General features: G+C 45.9%; 1 protein-coding gene across 2 annotated transcripts in view; it reads left to right on the top strand.

Moving 5' to 3' along the window:
- The window catches only part of DPH6 (diphthamine biosynthesis 6), a 211,638-nt gene that overhangs the window by 119,496 nt on the left and 64,830 nt on the right, over positions 1 to 27,312 (top strand). The window contains exons 8-9 of one of the 2 annotated variants that reach the window (XM_030215158.1): positions 1,869 to 1,962; positions 12,497 to 12,656. In XM_030215158.1, coding sequence (XP_030071018.1) covers positions 1,869 to 1,962; positions 12,497 to 12,656 — 254 coding nt within the window. Of the gene's footprint in view, positions 1 to 1,868; positions 1,963 to 11,011; positions 11,038 to 12,496; positions 12,657 to 27,312 lie in introns of those variants that run through there. The other variant, XM_030215159.1, reaches the window with a different exon arrangement.

Below are 27,312 nucleotides of genomic sequence, written 5' to 3'. Positions count from 1 at the left end.
AGAAAGATGCCCATCTCCCGATTTGGGTCGAAATATGGGCGTCTTTCTCTTTTGAAAATAAGGCGGATAGTGGAACACTAGTGCAGTGGTATCCAATAGGTGACATCTAATGATCTAAAAATTACCTAATACATTTAAAAGTGCTGTCCACATGGATATATGCTTGAGTGATAGACATCACTCAAATTACTTAAAATCATGACATGTCAAAGCAGTAAAGCGAAAAACAAACAGGACAGAAATCTCAATGTGTGTTTGCCCAGTGTGAAATCATGCAATTACATAACACAGTGCAGAACCAAAGGATAAAAACAATCATGATCACTGTCTGAATGTGAAATCAAAGAGCAGCCATACAAAGATAAGTGACTAGAACTTTTCCAAAGTGGACACATACCTATAGGGGATTAAAAAAGCACATTCCCCATATAGTTCAATTAGATCCAACCAGTCTACAAAAGACATGAAAAGATATTTAATAGCATTTCAAAAAGGATTTAAAGCACAACTGTACATTTCAATTCATTTGCAAAATAAAAATAATTATTAAAAGTCACTAGGTTACTCACAAACAGTACTCCTTGGTTCGGAATGACAGAGTTCCCTCCACTCTGAAATGAAACAGGAATCTACCACCTTTCTATGGGGTCCTTTTACTATGCCATGTAAGTGTCTACGCGTGCCCAACGCGCACCAAAATGGAGTTATCACCCGACTACTGCGTGGCTCTTCTGGTAATTTCATTTTTGGCACATGTCCGATACCTGCGTCTGAAAAATATTTTTTATTTTTGGGTGCGTGTAACGGATGCGCGCCAAGTGGCATTTGACGCACGTAGGTCATTACCGCCCAGTTACTGCGTGAGTCTTTACTGTTAGGCTGTAAGGTCTCAGACCTAAAATGGGCGTGCGGCAATTTTCATTTTGCCGCACGTCCATTTTCAGCAAAAATTTAAAAAGGCCTTTTTTACAGGCTCGCTAAAAAATGGATCGGCGCACGCCCAAAACCCGTGTCTAAGCTACCGCAAGCCATTTTTCAGAGCGCCTTTGTAAAAGGAACCCCTTTGGCTTTTATCTTTTACTTCTGGGTTCAAAGGTCATACTGCACTGAATGCTAGAAAATCATAATAATGCAAAAAAACTTTGGGACTAAGAACGTATTCTATCATAATCCATAACAGTATGTGCCTGATTAGTAAGAATATTCACTCCAAAATGTATATTGTAATTGCCAATATATATACTTCCAACAATTGATTTCTACAAATTTTAAATTCAAGAAACTGAAGATGGAAAATGATAGAGGGTACTATGCCCTCCTAAAATCACTGATTATTTTTTAAAACTGCTGTCAAAACCGTTGAAAACACATACAAATTTAAATCAGAATTTCATGCGTTCTGGCCGCCATCTTTAATTTGTGTTCCAACAGTAAAACACTTTTGTAGAGTGTGAGATCTTTCCAAAAGTTTTTATCTACAGAGCCAAATCGTTATTTCCACTTGGATAGTGTGCATAGGGCTTCTAAAATAATAATCAGAAGGTATGATATGGGTGCATGACTCGCAAGGGATCCAGGCATCCGAAAAGTTTTTCACAGTAAGTGGTATACTCTACTATCTCACCAAAAAAAAGCAAGAGCCTCAGTTTGGATTAGCATTCAGACTTCCTATTGGGCAGTGCAGAATGCTTAATGTTGGACCCTTGGGCCTTCCCTGCAATGTTTAGGGATGAAAATATGGGATTGTGGCCTTAAATTATGCATGGTAATAAAAAGTGTAATTCAGAACAGTGACTGAAGGCATAACATTGAATAAAAGATGGAGCGATTGTGCTATTTAAGACTTGTTTTTCTGGTGTCTGTTTTAGGGATACATCAGAAGTAATCACACATTCAGCAGATGCCTTTGCTCCTGTGGCTTATCTTCGTCTTTTACGGCTACATCTGGAAGATAAGCCAAGCGTAAGTTTTCTAAGTGATAGATACTTATCACTGATGCATAAGGACTCTGCTTATAGAAATACGGTGTGTTTTAAATCTTGAGAAGCACTCTTGCTTTAATGTTTGAAAGCTTCTGCGCTGATAGGGTCCTTTTACTAAGGTGCACTGAAAAATGGCCTGTGCTGTTGTAGGCGTGTGTAATGGACTTACGCAGGTCCATTTTTTAGTGCACCTTAAAAATGGCCTTTAGTTTTGGTTGAAAATGGACATGTTGAACAGAAAATTGGAAGACCATGGAAATGTAACATTTCATTAGTTTATGGGAATAACAATGTTGTTCACATGTACCAGGTGTTTTTTCCGTTGACAACAGCATTATTAAGGCACACAAACGGATGACATCATCTGACAGCGCCAGGACAGAACTGTTCTCAGGGCTTTTTGTGAGGGGGTGCTTGGGGGTACGAGTACCGGCACCTTTTCCATTGTCTGTTAAAATTGACTCATGGAACCAAGTTTTAATGATAGAGCTCAGGTTCAACACACCAATTCTGTCTTGTCATAGATTCTGTGACTAGTTGCAGGGGGCCTGGCTATTATGGGGTGGGTCCCTCACTGATCACCCCACTCCTGAAGGATGACCTAGCATTTGAGTACCGGCACCTTTTTCGCTAGAAAAATCACAGTGGCTCTTCCAGAGCTCAGAACTGCCGGACCTAGAGATTATGCATATCCTATTTCAACCTCACTCCATTGGCTTCCTATAGCTAATCATCCAGTTTAAATTCATGGTTTGGGGGTTTGAAGCATTGTATCAGATGGGTCCTCAGTATATTGTGGATAAACTGCTTAGTTATTTACCTGTTCATTCTTTGTGGTCTCTGCTGATCAGTTTTTTGTGTTGCCATCTGTTACGTCCTTAATGATTGTCCAGAGCCTGAGTTTTCATTTTTTTTCTTCTGATAGTCCATCTTTGTGGAATAAGCTTCCTGGGTTCTTGAAGCTTTTGGATGATTTGTGGGGGTTTGGACAAGCTTTAAAAAATTCATCTGTTCTCTTCCCTAACCAGTCAGTAGCTGGATGCCCTTATTATTAAACTTGGGTTATACTGCTGTTATGGATGGTTGGATTTTATTTATTTGTTGTATATGCTGATATGAATATGCATGAGATCTATTTACACAACACACTGCATCCATTGTATGCAAATTGATCTCATGTGTATTCATAGTGGAAATCCTGAAGGCTGAAAACCTAACCTGATGAGGGCTGAGGTTGGACAACCCTGTTCTACATATTCTTGCAGCTGTCAGGACTTCTCTTTTGGGGCCCTGTTTACTAAGCTGCACTGTAGGCTACAAATTAGTGCATGCTAACACTAGAGACACCCATAGGAATATAATGGGTGTCTCTAGCGTTAGCGTGCTAATTTTTAGCGCAAGTTAAAATGTTTGCACTCTTACAGCACAGCTTAGTAAACAGGGCCCTTTGTCATCTTTGATAAAAAAAATGGCAGATGGTTGATAATTTTCAAGCTTATTAGGACCTAATAAAAGGGTTTCTTTCAAAAATGGGCTTACTTCTATAATTTTCCAGTTCTGCAGTACAAACCCTTGTCGTCGTCGTCGTCGTCGTCGTCGTCGTCTACTACTACTACTACTATTTAACATTTCTAGAGGGCTACCAGGGTTACGCAGCGCTGTACAATAAACAAAGAAGGACAGTCCCTCCTCTAAGGAGCTTACAATGTAAAGGACAAAAGGACAAGGAGTGCAGACAATCAAAAATTGGAACAGTCTAGATTATCTGGGTAGAGGTACAATGGTTAGGTTCCAAAAGCAACATTGAAGAGGTGGGCTTTGAGTAAGGATTTGAAGATGGATAGGGAGGGTGCTTGGCATATGGGCTCGGGGAGTTTATTCCAGGTATAGGGTGAGGCGAGGCAGAAAGGGCGGAGCCTGGAGTTGGCAGTGGTGGAGAAGGGTACTGAGAGGAGGGATTTGCCCTGTGATCGGAGGTTACGGGTAGGGACGTAAGGGGAGATGAGGGTAGAGAGGTAGTGAGGGGCTGCAGATTGAGAGCATTTGTAGGTTAGTAGGAGAAGCTTGAATTGTATGCGGTACCTGATCGGAAGCCAGTGAAGTGACTTAAGGAGAGGGGTGATCTGAGCATATCGGTTTTGGCGGAAGATAAGCCGCGCAGCCGAGTTCTGAATGGATTGAAGGGGGGATAGATGGTTAAGTGGGAGGCCAGTGAGGAGTAGGTTGCAGTAGTCAAGGCGAGAGCGTGGATGAGAGTTCGGGTGATGTGTTCAGAGAGGAAAGGGCGAATTTTGCTGATGTTGTAGAGAAAGAAGCGACAGGTCTTGGCTGTCTGCTGGATATGGACAGAGAAGGAGAGGGAGGAGTCGAAGATGACTCCAAGGTTGCGGGCAGATGAGACGGGGAGGATGAGGGTGCCATCGACTGAGATAGGGAGTGGAGGGAGAGGAGAAGTGGGTTTGGGTGGAAAGACAATGAGCTCAGTCTTGGCCATGTTCAGTTTCAGGTGGCGGTTGGACATCCAAGCAGCAATGTCGGATAAGCAGGCTGATACTTTGGCCTGGGTTTCCGCAGTGATGTCTGGTGTGGAGAGATAAAGGTGAGTGTCGTTGGCATAAAGATGATATTGGAAACCATGAGATGAGATCAGTGAGCCCAGGGAGGAGGTGTAGATTGAGAAAAGAAGGGGTCCAAGGACAGATCCTTGAGGAACCCCAACAGAGAATGGGATGGGGGTGGAGGAAGATCCATGAGAGTGTACTCTGAAGGTACGGTGGGAGAGAGAAGAGGAGAACCAGGAGAGGACAGAGCCCTAGAACCCAAATGAGGATAGTGTGTCAAGAAGTAGATTATGATTAACAGTATCAAAAGCGGCGGATAGGTCAAGGAGGATGAGGATGGAGTAGTGACCTTTGGATTTGGCAAGGAACAGGTCATTACAGACTTTAGTGAGTGCTGTTTCTGTCGAGTGTAGAGGGCGAAAACCGGGTTGAAGCGGATCAAGGATGGCATGAGAGGAGAGAAAATCAAGGCAGCAGCTGTGAACGGCGCGTTCAAGTATCTTGGAGAGGAAGGGTAGGAGGGAGCTGGGAAGGTAGTTGGAAGGACAGGTAGGGTCTAGTGAAGGTTTTTTGAGGAGTGGTGTGACAGCATACTTGAAGGAGTCAGGGACAGTTGCAGTGGAGAGAGAGAGCTTGAGGATGTGGCAGATGGGGGGGTGACAGTAGGAGAAATTGTGTTTAGTAAGTTGGTGGGGATGGGATCAGAGGAACAAGTGGTGCATTTCGAGGAGGAGAGAAGTTGGGCTGTTTCCTCTTCGGTGATATCAGGAAAAGAGGAGAAGGAGGCTTGGGTTGGTTGGTTGAGGGAGTGGGTTAAAGGATGAAGAGGAGGAGGTGGCTTGGTAGCGAATTCGAGGTTGATCTTTTGCACCTTGTAGCAGAAGTAGTCGGCTAGTGATTGAGGAGAGAGTGAGGGGGGGTGGGAGCGGAAGGCACTTTCAGGAGGGTGTTAAGGGTAGCGAAGAGACGATGAGGGTTGGAGCCGAGAGAATTAGTCAATTGGGTGTAATATTCCTGTTTGGCAAGGAATAGGGAGGACTGGAAGGAGGATAGCATGAATTTGTAATGACAGAAGTCACAATGGGTGCGAGATTTCAATGAATTCTTTAGCATAGACTGCAAACAATTAACTGTAATGTTCTCCAACATAACTTACAGTGCAGAAGGGCAAGGATCAAAATAAGTTATAGCATGAACATAATGAACCAAATCATGTATTTCTGCAGTGGATACCTCTCTAATGGCCCTGTTTACTAAGGCGTGTTAGCATTTTAACATGCCTACAATTAGCGTGTGCGCTAACCGTGTAGGCGCCTATAACACGTGTACATGGTTATCATGCATTAAAGATGCTAATGCATCTATAACCTGGCTTAGTAAACAGGGCCCTAAATTTCATAAAGGTAGAAGACATCAAAGATATTTCAGACCCCTCTAGCTTATAATTCTCCAAACTCAATTTTTCCTCTAAATCTCTCTTTCTTACTATGAGATGCTTCTCTACATTCCAATAAGGAGGATTTTAAAGCAGAGTCAAAGACCTCAACTTCATGGTTTTCAGAATCCAACTTTTCCTCAAATCTCTCTCTTCCTACTTGTACACTTTACAAATCTATATTTGATTACATTTGAGCAGTAAGTTAACTGCATTCAAAGACAGTTTTTAAGGATGATTCTTTCCTTTGTTTTATTTATTGATAACTAGTAAAAAAGGCCCGTTTCTGACTGTAATGAAACGGGCGCTAGCAAGGTTTTCCTCTGAGTGTGTATGTTTGATAGAGTGTGTGTGAGAGTGACTGTGTGATAGGGAGTGAGTGAATGTGTGAGTGTGTGTGTTTGACAGAGAGAGTGAGACAGAGTGTGACAGGGTTGATGCTGCTTTAGTGGGAGTGGGTGGCAGGCGGTTTAGAGTTTGGTCAGTGTTGTTGTGTTGTGTTGTGTGGGCTGTTGTCACGTCTGTGGCCGTGACCACCCTCATACTTACCCTGTTTCTGGGAGTCAGTGGCTGTGCTGGCTTCTGCTTGTCTCTGTGTCTGTCTCTGTCTTAGTTTCTCTCTGGCTCTGTGTGCTGATTGCCTTACTGGACCTCACTTGTGTGGGCTATGCCTCTTCCAAGATGGCTGCCGCCTCCTCTATGCCAGTATCCAAGATGGCTCCTGCTTGTCCTTCCTGTGGGCTCACTTCCTCTGTGTGTCAAGCCTCTGTTTGGAGGCAAGGAACTTCCTGCTTCTGTCCTGCTGGTAGTGACTCATCAGTGAGTCAGTGCCTTCGCATGGTGTCATTGTCTGGTGTCATGCCCAGAGGCCTACAGGTTAGTCAGTGTGTTGCTGCGCTGCTTCTAAGCCTGTCTTCTGTGGGGGCTTCTTGTTCTTCTGTTTTGTACCTGTGGGCTGCTTGCTCTTCTGTTTAGGACCTGTGGGCTGCTTGTCCTTCTGTTTAGGACCTGTGGGCTGCTTGCCCTTCTGTGTGGGCTTCTTGTCCTTCTGTTTAGTACCTGTGGGCTGCTTGCCCTTCTGTGTGGGCTGGTGCCCTTCTGTTCCCAGGACCTGTGGGCTGGTTGCCCTTCTGCGTGGGCTGCTAGCCCTTCTGCCTTTAGACTGTGTTTGGAGCCTGCTGTTCAGCCCTGGCTTCCCCGTTTGTGTTTGCAGCCTGCCCTACTCCCTGCTTGTATATTCTGTGTGCACCTCCTGAACCTTGTATATCCTGTGTGCACATCCTGGCTGCTAGTCCTTCTGCCTTCGCTGTGGAGGTAGCCTCTGCAGGTCAGCCCGGGTTTCCCCGTCTGTGTTTGCAGCCTGCCCTACTCCCTGCTTGTATATTCTGTGTGCACATCCTGAACCTTGTATATCCTGTGTGCACATCCTGGCTGCTAGTCCTTCTGCCTTCGCTGTGGAGGTAGCCTCTGCAGGTCAGCCCGGGTTTCCCCGTCTGTGTTTGCAGCCTGCCCTACTCCCTGCTTGTATATTCTGTGTGCACATCCTGAACCTTGTGTATCCTGTGTGCACATCCTGGCTGCTAGTCCTTCTGCCTTCGCTGTGGAGGTAGCCTCTGCAGGTCAGCCCGGGTTTCCCCATCTGTGTTTGCAGCCTGCCCTACTCCCTGCTTGTATATTTCCTGTGTGCACATCCTGGTCCCTGCTTGTTCGTCCTGAGTCCTGGTTTTGGCTAGCTAGGGTTATCCGGCTTTCTGCTCTGCCTAGCTGCCATCTTCCCTGTGTGCACATCCTGAACCTTGTATATCCTGTGTGCACATCCTGGTCCTTGCTTGTTCGTCTTGAGTCCTGGTTTTGGCTAGCTAGTGTTATCCAGCTTTCCGCTCTGCCTAGCTACCTTCTGTCCCGTGTGTCTACCTTGTACCTTGCTTGTATATCCTGATCCCTGCTTATGTATCCTGATTCCTGTATCTGTCTAGCTAGCGTGTATCTTCTGGGGGATTTATCCTGTTACCTGCCTCGACCTAGCTAGTGGGTTTGCCCTGTGGGTATTCCCTGTCTCCCCTTTTTCCCTGCTTGCATGTCTGCCCTAGTCCCTGCTCCTGATAAGCTTCTGTCTGTCTAGTCTGTCCGGTGTGTCTGGCTTAGCGGCTGCGTGCAGCGCTTAGTGCAGTCTAGTATAGTTTGTTCCCTCGTGTTTCCTAGACCCGGGGCGGGTCCTCTGGATTCCAGTTCCACCTTGTCCTGCAAGCCCTGCCGGCCGCCTGCACGCTGGAGCTCAACTCCAGCGGAACGGTGGCTAAGTGCAGGTGAAGAGGTTCCTGTTCTGCTAGTTCCTGTTGCCTGCTCCCAATCCAGAGGTCCAGTCCGGCCCTTCCGTGTGTTCCGCTCCAGGGTGGTCTTGCCTGCCTCTGCCGCTCCTCGGCAGGGGTCCAAGGACTCACTATTCCCAGTTCCGCCTCGAAGACCTGACAGCATGCCAAGGCCCTTGAGAATGCGACAGCTGTTTGTAAGAGTGCTGGTAGTTTTTTTTTTTTTTTAAGTTTTGAGGAGAGATGCAATGAGTGTGTCTGAGGAACTGAGGGGTGGAGGGGTTACCATTGCTGGGGGGTGGGGTGTCAGTGATTGAGTGTGAGTGCCCATGTATCTATGTCCTGCATCAGTGTGTGTGTGTGAGTTGGGGGTGGGGGAGGGGTGTTAACTGGTATCCTGGTTGGAGGTTGTTTAGCGTTGAGTGAGTGGCGATGTTGTATCCATGTCGTGTGTGTGTGTGAGATTGTCAGGGGAGGGGGGGCTTGGGTTTGTAGGGGGCTGGGAGGCAAAGGGGGGAAGTGGGAGTGGCCATGTATCCATGTCCTGTGTGTGTGAGATTGACAGGGGGAGGGGGCGTGGGGGGTTGTAGGGGGTTTGGGGGGCGAAGGGATCTGGTTTTGGCTGACCTCATGTGTCGGGCAGTGGCGTACCAAGGGGGTGACGGGGGCGGTCCACCCTGGTGCACGTCGCTGGGGGGGGGGTGCTGCGCGCCGGTCAGCTACGTTGGTTTCCATGCTCCCTCTGCCCCGGAACAGGTTATTTCCTGTTCCGGGGCAGAGGGAGAATGGAAACCAACGAAGTTGACGGCCCGCGGCACCCCCCCCCCCCAGAAGCGTGCACCCGGGGGGGGGGGGGTTGTTTGCCAGGATGGGGGTGTCCTTTTGCCAGAGGGGGGTCGCACTGCACCGGGGGGGGGGGGGGCGCTGCACCCGGGGGGGGCAGGGTGCATCGGCGATCCACCCCGGGTGTCAGCGCCCCTAGGAACGCCACTGGTGTCGGGGCTCATTGTGAGGGAAGTGAGATGTGTGTCCATGTTTTTTTACAGCAGCTTAGCAGTTCTTCTGTTTAGAGATTGACAGGGGTGGGGGGGTGTGAGAGGATTGATGGTGGCAGGGTGTGAACTGGGATCTGGTTTTGGCTCACCTCATGTGTTTGGGCTAATTCTGAGCCAAGTCAGATGATTGTCATTTTTTTTTTTTACAGCAATTTGGGGGTTGGGAAGGGTGGAACTGGGATCGTTCATCAGTGTGTATGTGAGTGAGAGGGTTGATGGTGGAAAGTAGGGGCAGGCTTTGCTAATTGTGAGGCTGCAGTGTATTTCTGTGTTGGTGTGTGTGCCAGTATCAGAGGAGAGTATCAGAGGTGGGGGCAGGGTTTGGAAACTGTGAGGCTGCATCGGTGTATTGCTTTGCGAGACAGATTTTTTTTTTCAGCCTTACCTTCTTTGTTTGTGCTGGCTGTGGTCGTCTGCCTTCTGTTTACTTGATGGGTTTTTTTTTTTCTATCATTCATCCTGTCTGAGGGATTGAGTCGTTATGGGGGGGGGGGGTGGCTTGGTGGGCGACCTTCGTTGTTTCTCCTCGCTGTCCTCTTTAGAGATTGACAGGGGGAGGGTTATAGGGTGTGTGAAGGGGGGGAACTGGGATCGTGCTGTGAGACAGAGTTTGTTTTACGTTGTTTCTCTTGGCTGTGCTGCTGTCCGTTCCATTTGCTTCAGCTGGGTTTTTTTTTCTATCACTCATCATGCCTCAGTGAGTGAGTCGTTAGGGAGGGGGTGTGGCTTGGTGGGCGACCTTCTCCACCTGTCCCTTCCCTTCGTGTCAGCAGGTTTGTTTTTTTTTCGATCACTGAGACTGCCTCATGCGATTGGTTGAGTGTCATTGCTCCGCCCCCGACGTCATAACGTTTGACACGTGGGCGGGGCAGACACTCATGGAGCAAAAAGCGGTCTCAGCCACCTCACTTTAGAATGTTGGGAAAGTGAGGCTTCATTAGAACGTTGGAGGTGCGTTTTATATAGATAGATAACTGTAGTACACATGCTTTTACCCAAGTTCAAAAGTAGACGTGCTTTCTACCAGTGGCATCTCTAGACAGAAGTGTTTGGGGTGACAGTGGGGATGCAAGCTGTATAGAGAATGGGACAAGCCAAAGCAATGTTCCTGAGCATCATGCGGTGAGGGTCTGCCGGGGTGGAGGAACGCTAAAATCTCACGACAAAATAACAGTACAAGAAGGAGTGGGTGATAGACCAGGCAAGCCAGAAGAAAACGAGGAGACTTCAAATGATGGTAAACAGTTTATTGATGAAGACTTGACACAGTACCATGTTTCGGGCTGTTAGCCTGCTACAGGAGTTTTTTTATAAAAACATCAATTGGTTGATGAACTTGGTACACTGAGATAGAGAAATATGGTCTTTAGAAAAACCTTTTTGAGAAGAGCCGTGGATCATAATTAAGATGAGCTACCAGTTGATGCTCACACCACCCAGCCACCAATATTACTAATGAGAAAATCTTTGAGATTCTAATTTAAGAATTCAACCTACAGTCTGTCTCCCCATACAGATTTTATATCATAATTTCTCAAATAGCAGTACTTAGAATTTGTTTATTCAGCAGTAGAAACAGCTTCTGCTGTTAGTACTGAGCTCCTGTCTTGCTATATATATTTCTGCTTCAAAGACAATTAATTTACGTAGAATTATTTCTGTATCACAGATCTAAAATTCAAAGTGGCTTAGAAAGTGGCTTAGAAATCAACAAGGAATGGAGGAGTGGCCTAGTGGTTAGAACATCAGCTTTGACATCCAGAGGTGCCCAGTTCAAATCCCACTGCTGCTTCTTGTGATCTTGGGCAAGTCATTTAGCCCTCCATTGCCTCAAGTAAAAAATTTGATTGTGAGCCCTCCAGGGACAGGGAAATACCCAGTGTACCTGAATGTAACTCACCTTGAGCTACTACTGAAAAAAGTGTAAGCAAATCTAATCATGACTTAATGGGGCAAATTTCATCATTTTTCCTGTGTGTAATGTCTGTTTTACATGCAGAAAGGGGGTATTTATAAAATTGTGTCAAAAGTATGTGCACAGAAAATGTATATTTACATTTACATATGTGTAGACATTCCCACTGTCAAGTAAAGGTAAAGTTGTAATGTACACATGTAGCATAGACATGCAGATTTACACCTTCTAAAGAGCAGGTGTAAATCTGTAGGTCGCCTACAACTTGTTTGGTCAGCAGCAGTTGAACTCTTTCACAAGTCAACCCTCCACATTTTTTTTTGATCATGTTACTCCTCTTCTTCGCACTGAGCCCTGGTTACCTCTGTCAGCCAGGATCAAGTTCAAGATCTAATCCTTGCTTCCCTTGGCATCAGATTATCTTTAAAGGCCTCTGATTCCATACTATGTTGGCTGCCCTCTTCGCTCTTCCCAGCAGGCCTTGCTACATCTTCCTTCTCATAAATGTCTACACCTTGATGTCACCCGTCACTCTACTTGTTCTTACGCTGGTCCTTTTTTATGGAACAAACTTCCATTAGACATCAAAAATGAATCATCTTTTTCAAAACTCAAAGTGCCTCTTTTACTAAACCACACTAGTGATTTCCAGTGCAGCAAATGCACCGCAGCCCGTTCAGTTTGAATGGGCTGCGTCGAATTTGTTGTGCGGAAATCGCTAGCACGGTTTAGTAAAAGAGGCCCAAAGTGAAACTCAAGACCTGCCTGTTCTAAGCAGTATATGACTCCACCCGGCCTTTCCCCCCCCCCCCCCTCCCTATAGCCATAACCTCTCTGAGCTATGAGTTCTTCTTTTTATCGTCCCCTGCTTTCAGTTTATTTTTTCTGAATTTTTAAAAAGTTTTGTGAACCGCTCATCAGTGCAATGCACGATATATCAAAAGCCTATAAATAAATAAATATTTGAATTTGAGAAAGCGTAGGAGAAGCACAGAGGATCTCTGAGGGAGAGGAAGGAGTTTGCAGTACTTAGTAGTTTGTATGGATAGGCAAGCTAGATAGGCCATAGGTCTTTCTCTGCCATGATTTTCTCTGTTTCTATTAAAATTTATTAGTCAGGCCCCCAGTATGTGAAAGTTATTTGGGAAATTGATTTCTAGGAAGCCTGATATTTCACCAAAAGTATTTCTGTCTGATGCTGTGTTTCTTACTGAGCTTGCTTTTTTATGACTTTTTTAGATAGGATCCTCAAACATGCTTTTGACCCAAAGTTGTCCATGTACCATAACCGTACACAGTACTGAAGATGACATTCCTTGCTCACAGGAGGAAGGGCAAGAAGGAAAGGACGCTCAGCCCATCATCTGGAAATCATCAAGGACAGAATTTCTTCCAACCTGTGAGTTTAAGCCTGGATACGATTAAAGAGATAGGTGCAAGAAAAACTGCAGCTCCATTGTTCCCTGTGTCGTCTAACAAAGTGGTGACTTTTCCCCTCGAAAATAAACGTCATGTGGTTGCTTTGTGTATTGCTATGGATTTACAGCCTGTCTCACTGACACAGACTACTCAATAATTACTGTGGATTCTTTTGGATTCGTATTAGATAAATGAAACCTTTATTAGAAGTGCTAAATTCTACAATGATTAAGGTATATATACAATGGTTAGACATATACAATGATTAGCTAAACAATCATTACATCACTGGTCTCTACATCTAAGCAATGCTAAGAGTTCTTAGACCAGGAAAAGAAGCAATAATACATACATACAACATCACTGGTCCTTACATCATTCAGGCTCTTAACATCAGCTGGGGGGGCCTGTTACAGCGAAAGCCAGGAGCTTTTTAGACCAGGAACAGATCCTCTACGCAGTACGTAAGTTACTCACAGATGAGCTCCCGATTTCACTGAAAGAAACTCCCCTTTTTATTAGGCTCAGAACTCATGTTCAGAGCTAGGGAAAATTACAGAATGCGTCTGTCTAGGTAAACAAGCCATACTGTGGGAACGTGGTCAAATGCTCTCCAACTCCAGGTGGCCAGACTGGAGCTGGGAAGCAAGCGCCATAATCCTCTTCACATACCAAATTAATTAGAGCTGTGTCTTTATTTATTTATTTTTACATTTGTACCCCGCGCTTTCCCACTTAAAGCAGGTTCAATGCAGCTTACATAATAAGACTTCAGCGTTACAGGCATGGTTTAAATATAGTTAAAGAGCTCTTTTAGATGTTATAAAGGAGCTCAGTTGGGAGGGGTCAAAATACATGTATTTAACAGATTGATAAGTTACCAAACACTTGCATGGATACTTAAGGTAAAAGGTCGCTCCTAACTGGAGCGTCTCCTGTTGCAATTGCAAAAACGTTTGTCTACGTTTTTGCGTGTCCCTCGATAAGTCAGGAAATATCCTAGTTTGTAAACCTCTAAAGGTTTTCTCTTTTTTTTTCTGGAAAAATTTCTTTAATATCCATGACTTGTCCGAGGTCAACGCAACCGTAGCTAATAAAGTTGATGCAGTTACTTGTTCTGTATCAGAACTTTCAAGCAATGCAGAGACATCTAATACTTGATTATTTAATTGTTTGCTCTTCTTCTTTAACAGGAATATAAAAGGCCTGGGAAATAGGAGGAAACTGTTCATCCCCTATATCTAGCACGTCTTTAAAGTAATTTCTTAACATTTCCCCCGGAGAGATCAGAGGTTGCAAAGGAAAATTTATAAATCGCAAGTTATTGCTTTTTGAACAGTTTCAAGAAATTCTGATTTTCTCCTTAGGTTAGTTAAATCTTTAACCATAGTCATTTGCAAAGTTTGTATCTGTTGCACTTCTTTCTCAAGGTTTTTAGTTTGTAAAGTCACAGATTTAACTTCAGTCTCCATTTCCTTCATTTTCCCATTCAATAGAAGAATTTCTTCGTCTTTTTCATCTGGGGGCGTAAAGCCTTCCCCAGTTCAGTAATTAGATGCCAAAGATTGTCTAATGTTACTTCAGTAGGTTTTTTTAAAAGGCGTGTAAATATGGGAACCCTATTATAGAAATTCCCTTTATATGACCCTTAATTATAATCCTGTTCAAGCTTGCCATAGGGCCCGATGCTCAAAGCAAACTGGGCTTGCAACGTTTCATTTAGATTGCTTTTAGCCTGAGGAAATGAGAAAGTCACCGTGGATTTAGGAATTGGTTATTGGACAGAAAGCAGAAGGTAGGGTTAAATGGCCATTTTTCTCAATGGAGGAGGGTGAATAGTGGAGTGCCGCAGGGATCTGTACTGGGACTGGGGCTATTTAACATATTTATAACTGATCTGGAAATCGGAACGACAAGTGAGGTGATTAAATTTGCAGATGACACGAAACTATTCAGAATTGTCAAAATGCATGCGGATTGTGAAAAATTGCAGGAAGAACTTAGGCATCCAAATGGCAAATGAAATTTAATGTGGACAAACACAAAGTGATGCACATTGGGAAGAATAATCTGAATTATTGTTACCTGATGCTAGGGTTCACCTTAGGGTGGCGGGGATAGTACTGGGCAGACTTATACGGTCTGTGCCAGAGCCGGTGGTGGGAGGCGGGACTGGTGGTTGGGAGGCGGGGATGGTGCTGGGCAGACTTATACGGTCTGTGCCAGAGCTGGTGGTTGGGAGGTGGGGTTCGTGGTTGGGAGGCGGGGATGGGGCTGGCCAGACTTGTACGGTCTGTGTACTTAAGAGGGCAATACAAATAAAAAAGTAGCACATATGAATTTATCTTCTTGGGCAGACTGGATGGACCGTGCAGGTCTTTTTCTGCCGTCATCTACTATGTTACTATGTAATATGGATTACAGAGTATTGATAGAGAAAATATAGGTTAATAATAGCAGAATAATAGAGATAGGTAGGTAAAGATGAGGAAGGGTGATGGACGCAGGAGAGGTATGAGCAAGAGGTAGATGAACATTGGAGAAGGGGTAGAGGGGGCGGGAGGGGGATGGGACAGGGAAAAGTATAGGGAAATTAGGTGGGAGATATAGTCTGAGCCATTGTCATTGTCTTCTGGATATGTATTGGGTAGAAGGGATCCTAGGATTAGATTGGTTCATTTGGGTAGGCTTGCTTGAACAGATGGGTTTTTAGTGATTTCCGGAAGGGTAGATAGTCACTAATTGATCGGATGGGTCTGGGGAGGGCATTCCAGAGTTGGCTGCCTAAGAAGGAGAAGTTGGATCCATAATAGGTTTTGTACTTGAGTCCTTTGCAATTGGGGTAATATAGGTTGAGGTAAGTTCGTGAAGTTTCAGACATGTTTCTGGTGGGAAGGTCAGTCAGATTGAGCATATAACTCGAAGATTCACCGTGGATAATCTTGTGGATTAATGTGTGGACCTTGAAGTTGATTCGTTCTCTGATAGGGAGCCAGTGAAGCTTTTCACGAAGAAGTGTAGCGCATTCAAATCGTGGTTTGCCAAAAATGAGTCTTGCTGCTATATTTTGGGCAGTCTGAAGTTTCTTCAGGATATGAACCTTGCAGCCTAAGAAAATACTATTACAGTAGTCGGCATGGGTGAGTACCGTTGATTGCACCAAGTTCCGGAATGTTTTCAAGGGACGATATGGTTTTACGCATTTCAGTATCCACATTATGTTGAACATTTTCTTTGTAGTGAATTTTGTATGACTTTCGAAAGAGAGATGGTTGTTTAATGTCACTCCAAGGATTTTCAGGTTATCAAATATAGGGATTGTGATGCTGGAGGTGTTAAGATTAGTTGGGAGGAGCGCGGAGTGTTGAGATGAAAGGATTAGGCATTGCGTTTTCTCTTTGTTCATTTTCATCATAAAGGCGTTGGCCCAAGAGGTTAAGATGTTCATGGCCAAGGGTATTTTGTCGGAGATTTCTGTTAGATTAGATTTGAAGGGAATGAATATGGTGACATCATCGACGTAAATGAAAGGGTTGAGACCATGTCTGAATAGAGCTTTGGTTAGGGGGATCATCATAAGATTGAATAGTATCAGGGATAAAGGGGATCTTATCTTCCACATTCCAACTTGTTTTCACATAAAGTTAAACAACCATTTTTAAACAGAATTACTTCTAATCAACAATACAGACCCCCCGAGTGCACTGGTCGGTCAAGACAGAGCTGAAAAACAATCTTTAAAATTCACTTCCATTACACTTTGTTAGTTTAATTGAATGCATGGAAATAAACTTTAATCTTTTTTTCTTTTTTTTTTTTAATTTCATATTTATTAATATTTTACATTTACATATTTAAAACATAAATGTCTTGGAAATCCAGAAAAAAAAATAAAGAATTATATAAATAACATATTTTACATATAGTAAATATATTATTGAAATATACTATTAATTTAGTCCCCTATATCAAAAGCAAAAACTTGAATCAAGATACTAGGATAATCAACAGAAGAAAAAAAAAAAAAAGTAATCAAATTACAGAGCAGTTAGGGACAACAGTAGCCGACAGCCGACTTTACAGCATATTACTTATGAGATTGTTTCCGGGGTCTATTCCCTTTTTCTTTAAGTTCAATGAATTCCAAGAACTTTTTGGGGGTATAAAATACATAATTAACAGATTCTAAAGATATACAACATCTGCAAGGAAATTTTAACACAAAAAGACCACCTAAATTCAAAATCGTGGATTTATGCAAAAGAAATTCTTTTCTCCTTTTTTGCGTATTTCTTGCAATGTCTGGAAAAATTTGAATCTTGCCCCCAAGAAAAAGGTCATTTAAATGGCGAAAATATAGTCGAAATATATTGTTTTTGTCTGGTTCCAAGGCAAATGTGACAAGTAACGTTGTTCTTTCAGTTACAATCTCAAGAGAGTTTTCCAAAAAATCTGTTAGATTAAGATTAGGATTATCTTGAGTTAATCCTTTGGAACCCTTTATTCCTGATAGATACTGGGCCCTCGTTATGGGCGGAAAGCCCTCCTCTGGGATCTCCAGTATTTCTCTAAAATATTTCTTGAGCATATCGGCTGCGGGTAACAGTGGACATTTTGGAAAATTTAAGATTCTTAAATTATTTCTACGAGCGGTGTTTTCCAAATATTCAATTTTTCTTTCTTGGATCTCTCTTTCTCTAATTAATTCTGATGTAACATTTTGTAATTTATCCAGTTCCCCTTCGAACTTATCATTTTTCCCAATTTGCTCTTGAAGTTTAACAGACAAATCCTGATGTCCTTGTTATAACTCGGAAATTTCGTCTTTCATTAAAGTATTCATTTGTAGTAATGCAGTACTTACACCCTGTATTGCGTCCCATAAGGTCTCCAGTGTGACTACAGCTGGTCTTCTAATTTCTCCAGTATTCCCCGGCGTTAACCTCCCAGGAGTAGAAGAACGGGGTTGAATCTGTCCCTGTTCCGACGTTTCACTTCCTGGGGTTGAAGATCCCCTGGGTCCTCCTACCACAGTAATGGTAGCGTTCTCCTCCATTCTCTGTGGCCCCCGTGGAGAAAATTCGAGGCCGGGTTGCTGGGGTGCTGTAAGCGAGGGAGGACTCAACGAAACTCCCTCTATGCTGCGCTCTGCCCCCGAAAGAGCAGGGCTGATCGAAGCAGGATCCCGCTGAACCTGGGAAGCGATACCAAAGCTGTCGAGGGTCGTCTGGCGGGTAGATGGCGTCAAGTGCGGGACCATGGAGGTAGGTGCCGCAGTTTTCCCCTTCCGCTTACCCATCTCTCGAATAGCAAACAGAGCCCACACGGCAGATTAATCGACAGTCTGCAGAGCGTCGCTTCCACACCACTGCTCAAATCGCCATCTTGATTCGTGTCCTAATCTTTTTTCTTAAAGACTGTATAAAGAGTTGTACAGTCTTTTAGAAGAAAGTAAAATTCCAAGTGAGCAAAAAAGAAGGCTCTAGATGTCATGGCCAAATTCTGGAATAATTGTTTTTTCCCTTGGCTTGGTCTGTGTCAATGTTAACTTTGAAATTTAGCTTTTTAGATTCTATAACTTAGAAAATCTTTATTTAAACAGTTTGCCATTTAAACATTAGCATACAGATTTTACCTCCTTGGCACATCAAGGAAAAATCCTTCAGTATGAAGGAACTGCATGATTCGGGTAGAAAGTCATTTGGAAGTAATTTTTAAAAGAATTTTTCCATGTGTAAAGACCATTTTTTACATATGTAAAGTACATGTGGTGCATGTAGATGCGTCCAGGAGCAGAATTTGAGTGGAGCACAGGGAAAGTTGTGATTTATGTATATTCCATAATTCTACAAAATTCACCAAAACTTACATATGCAAATTTGGGCATGCTCCCAATTTATTTATTTATTTGTGGCATTTATATCCCACATTTTCCCAAACAAGTTTGAGTTCAATGTGGCTTACAATAAACAGTAGAGGATATATAACAAAGAATAATGCATAAAGTAATTTGTTGTAAGAATCCAATTTTACAATACAGTATCATAAACATACTGGGATATCTATGGATGTTTAACATTTAGAAAATATATTATGAATGACAAATTATAAATGAAGCAAAGAGAAAGTTAATGTTACATAGAATAATAACCAATTCAGGTAATAATTAATTGTTTGAGATATGGTGGTTGTTTGTGAGGGTTTGTTTGAGTAGGAACGATTTGAGGATTTTGCGGAATCTAGTATATTCCTGTATATTTCTTATTTTGGGTGGTAAGGAGTTCCTTCATTTGGTTCCTAGGTAAGTGAAGTCTGCAGAGTGGACAGTTTTGTAGATTACTTTTTGGCAATTTGGGAGGTGTAGTCTGAGAGAGTTTATTGCCTCATATTTAGTGTTCCTTTGAGGTAAGTTTATTAATGGTACCATATAGTCTGGAGCTGTGCCATTTAGTATTTGAAAGATAAAGGTACATAATTTGAAGGTGATTCTCCCTTTAATGGGAAGCTAATGTAATTTAATTAATAAAGGGGAGGCACTTTCAAAATAAGAGATTTTGTATATGAACCTGGCTGCAGTGTTTTGAGCTATTTGGAGTTTTTTCAATAATCAAATTGAGATAATGTTAATGATTGTACCAATAGTCTGAATGTTTCTGATGAGAAATAGGGTCTGATCCTTTTTAGTTTCCAGAAAGACCTGAAAGATTTTTTGATTTCTGAGGAAACTTGAGTATCAAATGTTAAATGTTTGTCTATAATTATACCTAGATTTTTCAGATTATTGTCAATGGGGAATGAAGTGTTGTCAATTGTGACAGCGAATGCACCTCTGATGCCTTGCCCCTCGTGCTTACAAACAAAGAAGGGAGTGAGTAACCCCCAAGTGTCTTCTCCTCCTTCTGTACTTACTGAGAGAAAAATTATTCTCAATGGAGATAAGTTCTCCCCTTCCTCCCACTGACATGTTCACCTCCCCTGAAGATAACCATCATCAGATATCCCCAACCCCCACCCCTCACACACACTAGTATACCCCACCTCTTAGAATAAACCTGATGCCAAAGCCAATGAAACACCACCCTGTATAATCCACCCCCCCCCTCAATTCACCTTCCTCTAAGATTTGCTTTTACTTGAAATATGAGGTGGTAGGGTCCCCTGGGCAGGAGGGATCTCAGGCGCTGTTGCCTTGCTGGTGATGATGAAATGGCCCTGAGCGGCTGGAGATTCCCTTTTTCTGTGTGTAATGCCACGCTCCGGGGCTGGGCCTCTCCTCTGCCCACCCGTAGCTTTCCATTTCACCGTTGCATCTTTGCTGAAACACCACTCCTCTTTACAGCCAATGGTTCTCTTAAAATGGGATTCCCCTTATTCCTTCAGGTCAGTGGCAGGAATAAGGGGAATCCATTATTATAATGAGGATGTTGTAATGCCTTTGTATCGCTCCGTTGTGTGACTGCACCTTGAATACTGTGTGCAAGTCTGGTCACCGCATCTCAAAAAAGATATAGTGGAATTAGAAAAGGTACATAGAAGGGCGATGAAAATGGGACATCTTCCCTATGAGGAAAAGCTGAAACGGCTAGGGCTTTTCACCATGGAGAAAAGATGTCTGAGGGGAGATGTGATAGAGGTATATAAAATAATGAGTGGAGTGGAACAGGTAGACATGAATTGCTTGTTTACTCTTTCCAAAAATACTAGGACTAGGGGACACGCAATGAAGCTACAAAGTAGTAAATTTAAAACAAATTGGAGAAAATATTTCTTCACTTAACGTGTAATTAAACTCTGAAATTCATTGCCATAGAATGTGGTAAAAGCAGTTAGCTTAGCAGGGTTTAAAAAAAGGTTTGGATACCTTCCTAAAAGAAAAGTCCATAAGCCACTATTAAAATGGAATTGCTAAAATCCATTGCTTATTTGTAGGATAAGCAGCATAAAATATATTGTACCGTTTTGGAATCTTCCCAGGTATATGTGACTGGATTGGCCACTGTTGGAAGCAGGATACTGGGCTTGATGGACCTTCGGGCTGTCCTAGTATGGCAACACTTATGTACTTATGACAATACAGGCAGCTTAAACTTGTAGGCAAACAAAAACCCCTCAAAGGGCAAACACTCCTCTTTGTTCTTCTCATCTCCCCCCCCCCCCCCTCACTGTTCAATCTCAGGGCGCTATCTGTCTGCTTTTTATTCCAAAACTACTCCCCTTGGGCTGGACTTCCTCCCACCCAGGGGCCTCCTAGTCACTCCCCCTAGTGACTGTCTACAGAGACTTACTCTCTCAGTAATCCCAACCTAACAGAGAATTACATGTGCATGGAGTGTGGGGCCTCTCTATAGGTTTGTGAAGGATTTTCTCCAAGGAAAAAGGGCTTTCTTGGGGGAGGTGGGCTGAGTGTCTGAAAGGATGAGGACAGTCAGGACTAGATGCCTCTTTTATGCCAGCTGGGGGGTGGGAGGGGTTGGTGACTGTTTCATGTTACTATTGCCAGTAATGCCAAATAATATACCACTTCTATTAATATAAATGTGTTACAGGTCACTAATCACACAGTGTAGAATTTGCTAAGGGCTTGACACATATTACTAAAAGAGATTAACTCTTGCAATGCTCTTAAGTAAATTGACTAATACATGAAGCATTCCCTTCACTAAATATCTACTGTAACTGAGTATAGCTCACTTGAGCTACAACTGAAAAGGTGTGAGCCAAATCCCAATAAATAAATAAAGCCCATATGGAATACACACTTAGCCAAGACCTTAGAGAACATAGCACCACTAAAAAAGGTCTTATGCCCCACTCACAAACGCTCACCTTGGTTTTCTCCAGAACTACGGATCCTTAAACACGAAGAACGAAAACTGAAAAGGAGATGGTGCAAATCTTATCTGGATGAAGACAGACTAAACTGTAGGAAGCACATGGCAAAGTACCTCCAAGCCTTAACAGCAACTAAAAACCAGTATTTCTCGCAATGCATTGGACAGGCTGCCAATTCAACCAAGCAGTTGTTCAGTATAGTAAACAGCCTACTGCAGCTCCAACAACAGAACCAGCCTGCCCAGTCTAAACTGAACTGCAATGATTTTGCTGCATACTTTGCCAACAAAATTAAAAGTCTCCACCAGGATTCACAGGCAATCCCACCCAGTTCCCAACCAGTCAACCAGGGGTGCACAAACATGCCTCCTCCTGACAGAGACAGATGGGACACTTTTAACCTAATGATAGGAGAGAGCCTTGACAAAATCCTAAGAGACCTTCGACCACCTGCTCACTCGATCCCTGTCCATCAAAGATAGTGCAGCAGGCAAGTATGGGCCCACCCAGCAACGGTGCACCTCATAGACGCCCAAACTGCAACTTTTCCCTTCCTGCTGCTCACTTCAGCTTTCCCTCCACCCAGCCACCTGCCAGAACGCCGCAGGTTTTGTTCCCTCCCTCCTCCCTCCCTTGTCATCCCCGTCCGCAGCAGTGTTAGCTCCGCTGCTTCAGAGCCGCACGGCGCCAGGGCTGTCCGCATGCTGCTACGAATGTTTCCTCTGTGCTGGCCCTGCCTCTTCAGAAAGAGTATCGGAGAAGGTGAAGCCGGCCGGAAGGAAGCAGTCACGTAGCGGCAGCATGCTGACGGACGCAGCGCCGTGCAGCTCTGCTGCAGACGTGCAGAGCTAGACTGTGGCGCCGCCCGACGGAGATGGAAGGGGAGGGAGGGGAAAGAAGGCTTGCATGGGCCAGTGGATGGCTGGGAGGTGGGAGAGAACAAAAACTGCAGCGGGTGGCTGGCGATGGGGGGAGAGGGGAGAGAGGGGGAAAATGTGCAGCATGTCAGCGGGTGGCTGGGGGGGGGGAGAGAAAAAACCTACAGCCGGTAGGTGGTGGCTGGGGCCCGGGGAAGGGAGGAATCAAAACCTACATCAGATGGCTGGTGGCTGGGAGGGGGGGGAGGGAGGAGAAAAATCTGCAGCATGCCACCAGTGGCTGGGGAAAGAGAGGGAAAAAAACCTGCAGCATGCTGGCAGGTGGCTTGAGGGATCAGGGAGAGAGGGAGAGACAGGAGCACTGTTGGGATGAGGGAGTGAGACAGGGTAGTGCTAGGTGGGGTGGAGGAATAATTGTTCAATGTGGGGGGAGGGATGGAGAGGTGCTGCAAGGGGAAAGAGAGGGAGAACTGTTGGATTTGGGTGGGATGGGATGGGGAGAGGGAGGGAAAGGCTGCATAGGAGTGGTAAAGGACCAGAGAGAAAAAAAAGTGTTGGACATGGAAGTGGAAGGAAAGGAGGGAGAGATGAGAGAGGAAATGTTGAACATGGCATTGAGGTGAGGGGAAGTAAGGATGGAGAGATGCTGTGTGGCAGTGGGGGGAGTAAGATGTTAGACCAGGGGCTCAAGGCAGGGAGAGGGAGACAAGTTGGACATGAAGGTGGAGGGAGAGGAAAGGAAAGGAGAGATGGACAAGCGGGGGAGGGGAGAAAGAGGGAAGATGGATCCAGGGAGAGAAGATGGACAATGGATGGTAGGGAAGAGAAAGGGGAAAATGCTGAACAATGGGGGAGGGGACGGGAGGGGAGAGGAAGATGCTGGTGGTGGGAGGTAAGAGGGATAAGGAGGTATCAGGCTACGAGGGTGAGGATGGGAGAAAGAGGGAACAGATGCTGGGCTGGAAGGGTGGAGGGAGGGAAACACTGGGAATGGGGGACAGGCTCACTGAGTGGAGATGGCAAGGAAATAAGTGAGAGAACAGTGATTACAGGGGTAGAAATATGGTAATGGTGCATAGATTGAAGATGGAAAGGAATGATAGGCTGGGAAGGAGAGAGATGGGGAATGGGAGAGCTAATGGGTGAAAGGAAATGGAAATGTGATAAGATATCTGAAAGTAAAAAGAAGGAAAAGATTTAGGAAGAGGATGAAATTAGAGTGTACAGAGGCAGAAAAGAAAAAAGAAAGAAAGGAAAGAGCTAAAATGGAAAGATAAATATTTCAGAGGCAGGTGTAGTGAGGAAATGAAATGATAGGAGAAAAAAGACAAATGGATAGCCACTTGAAGAATTAGCAGAAGACAGACAGGAAAGCGGGAAAGAGAAATTGGAACCAACATGATGGAAAAATAAAATGTCCAAACAATAAAGGTAGAAAAATCATTTTATTTTGAATGTTTTAAATGGATTCTCCGAGGACAAGCAGGCTGCTTGTTCTCACTGATGGGTGACGTCCACGGCAGCCCCTCCAATCGGAAACTTCACTAGCAAAGTCCTTTGCTAGTCCTCGCGCGCCCATGCGCACCGCGCATGCGCGGCCGTCTTCCCGCCCAAACTGGCTCGTGTTCGTCAGTCTTCTTTTGTCCGCGCTCGGTACGGTCGTGTTTTGCGCCGTTCGCGCCCCTTAAGTTGACCCTCGCGCGTCTTTTTTACTTTTCGCTAAAAAAAAAAAAAAAAAAAGGGATTCCGGAGAAGGGCCTTTTGGTCTTTTTCCTTTTCCCTTCTAGTTTTTGGCCCCGTTAAGTTTTCTTTCGTTTTCGGGGTAGGCCCCTTTGAGGCCTCGGGTCGAGTTTTTTTTTCTCCCCATCTTTTTGGTGCCTTACCGCAATTACGAGTTTTGATTTCGCCGGCGTGATTTTTCCGCCCATGTCATCGAAGTCTCCCAGCGGCTTCAAGAAGTGCACCCAGTGCGCCCGGGTAATCTCGCTCACTGATAGGCACGCGTCGTGTCTTCAGTGTCTGGGGGCTGGGCACCGCCCGCAGGCCTGCAGTCTTTGCGCCCTTTTACAGAAAAGGACTCAGGTAGCGAGATTGGCCCAGTGGAATGTTTTGTTCTCGGGCTCTTTGTCGGCATCGGCACCGGGAGTATCGGGTGCGTCGACGTCGACAGCGTCAACACCTCCGCCCTCGGCCGCGACGGTATCGATTGCATCGAGGCATCGACCCTCTGCATCGTCGGGGCCGAGACATCGGAAGGCTGCGTCGGCGTCGGTGGTACCGGGACCTCCGCTTCTGCTGATGTCGTCGGACGGTGGTGCTTCGTCTGGAGTGCAGGTGAGGGCTGTCCATTCCCCTGCTGGTGGCGGTGAGCCTTCGGGTGGGTCTCCCCCTACCCTGAGGGCTCCTGCGGTACAGCCCCCCCCCCCCCCCGAGACTGACCTTCGGCTTCGGCCTCGGCCCCGAGGAAGCAACGGTTGGATTCTACGTCCTCCTCGTCGGTACCGGGAAGCTCCGGTGACATGCTTCGTTTGAAAAAGTCAAAGAAGCATCGACACCGGTCTCCTTCCCGCGTCGGTACCGAGAGCTCTGGGTCGCCGAGGGAGTCGGCACCCAGTAGGTATCGGCACCGGGAGGACCGCTCACCCTCTGTTCAGGAGGTGTCGATGCGCTCCACCTTGGACAGCCCGGAACAGCCTCCACGCCCGGAACAGACTCTGACATCGACTCCTGCATCGGCTTCCATGTCTTTCTCCACAGCCGCCCTGCACGAGAGTCTCCGGGCCGTTCTCCCAGAGATCCTGGGAGAGCTGTTGCGCCCTTCCCCTCCGGTACCGGGGGTGCTTGCGCCACCGGTACCGTCGAGTGAGGCGCCGGCTGGCCCCTTGCCCGGGGTGAGGTCTCCGACATCGGTGCCGCTTGCGGTACCGACTGCGGTCGCCTCCCAGGAAGGCTCCCCGACGACGTCGGCGGAGGGAGCTTCGCCGGTGCGGGCGAGGGAGTCTACCTCTCGACGCTCCCACCGTGGCCGTGGTTCCTCGGAGTCGAGTCGGGCACGGCTTCAGACACAGGTTCGTGAACTTGTGTCTGATACCGATGGTGAGGCCTCGCGGGAGGAGGAGGAGGACATCAGATATTTCTCTGACGAGGAGTCTGATGGCCTTCCTTCGGATCCCACTCCCTCCCCTGAAAGGCAGCTTTCTCCTCCTGAGAGTCTGTCTTTTGCGGCCTTTGTCCGGGAGATGTCTACGGCCATCCCCTTCCCGGTGGTTGTGGAGGACGAGCCCAGGGCTGAAATGTTTGAGCTCCTGGACTATCCTTCTCCACCTAAGGAAGCGTCCACAGTACCCATGCATCATGTCCTAAAAAAGACATTGCTGGCGAACTGGACCAAGCCTTTAACTAATCCCTACATTCCCAAGAAGATCGAGTACCAGTACCGGATCCATGGGGACCCAGAGCTGATGCGCACTCAGTTGCCTCACGACTCTGGAGTTGTGGATTTGGCCCTAAAGAAGGCTAAGAGTTCTAGGGAGCATGCTTCGGCGCCCCCGGGCAAAGACTGTAGAACCTTAGACTCCTTTGGGAGGAAGGCCTACCATTCCTCTATGCTCGTGGCCAAAATTCAGTCTTACCAGCTCTACACGAGCATACACATGCGGAACAATGTGCGGCAGTTGGCGGGCTTGGTGGACAAGCTCCCTCCTGAGCAAGCCAAGCCATTTCAGGAGGTAGTCAGGCAGCTGAAGGCGTGCAGAAAATTCCTGGCCAGAGGGGTGTATGACACCTTTGATGTTGCGTCCAGGGCCGCTGCTCAAGGTGTGGTGATGCGCAGACTCTCATGGCTGCTTGCCTCCGACCTGGAGAATAGGATCCAGCAGCGGATTGCGGACTTGCCTTGCCGTGCGGATAATATTTTTGGAGAAAAGGTCGAACAGGTGGTAGAGCAGCTCCACCAGCGGGATACCACTTTCGACAAGTTCTCCTGCTTCTCCCGCTTCTACCTCCACAGGTAGACGTTTTTATGGGGGAAGGAAGACTGTTCCCTACTCTTCTGGCATGCGTAGGTACAATCCTCCTTCTCGACAGCCTGCGGCCCAGGCTAAGCCCCAGCGCGCGCGCTCTCGTCAGAAGCGTGCGCCTCAGCAAGGCCCCTCGGCTCCCCAGCAAAAGCAAGGGACAAGCTTTTGACTGGCTCCAGCAGAGCATAGCCGACATCCAAGTGTCAGTGCCGGGTGATCTACCGGTCGGAGGGAGGTTGAAAGTTTTTCACCAAAGGTGGCCTCTCATAACCTCCGATCAGTGGGTTCTTCAAATAGTCCGGCAAGGATACACCCTCAATTTGGCCTCAAAACCTCCAAATTGTCCACAGGGAGCTCAGTCTTACAGCTTCCAGCACAAGCAGGTACTTACAGAGGAACTCTCCGCCCTTCTCAGCGCCAATGCGGTCGAGCCCGTGCCATCCGGGCAAGAAGGGCTGGGATTCTATTCCAGGTACTTCCTTGTGGAAAAGAAAACAGGGGGGATGCGTCCTATCCTAGACCTAAGGGCCCTGAACAAATATCTGGTCAAGGAAAAGTTCAGGATGCTTTCCCTGGGCATCCTTCTCCCCATGATTCAGGAAAACGATTGGCTATGCTCTCTGGACTTGAAGGACGCCTACACGCACATCCCGATACTGCCAGCTCACAGACAGTATCTGCGATTTCAGCTGGGCACACGTCACTTCCAGTACTGTGTGCTACCCTTTGGGCTCGCCTCTGCGCCCAGAGTGTTCACGAAGTGCTTGGCTGTAGTAGCAGCGGCACTTCGCAGGCTGGGGGTACACGTGTTCCCATATCTCGACGATTGGCTGGTGAAGAACACATTCGAGGCAGGAGCTCTACAGTCCATGCAGATGACTATTCGCCTCCTGGAGCTACTGGGGTT

This window comes from Microcaecilia unicolor, chromosome 9 (genome assembly GCF_901765095.1).
Source record: "Microcaecilia unicolor chromosome 9, aMicUni1.1, whole genome shotgun sequence".
NCBI lineage: Eukaryota > Metazoa > Chordata > Amphibia > Gymnophiona > Siphonopidae > Microcaecilia > Microcaecilia unicolor.
This window is presented reverse-complemented; position numbering and strand designations above follow the sequence as displayed.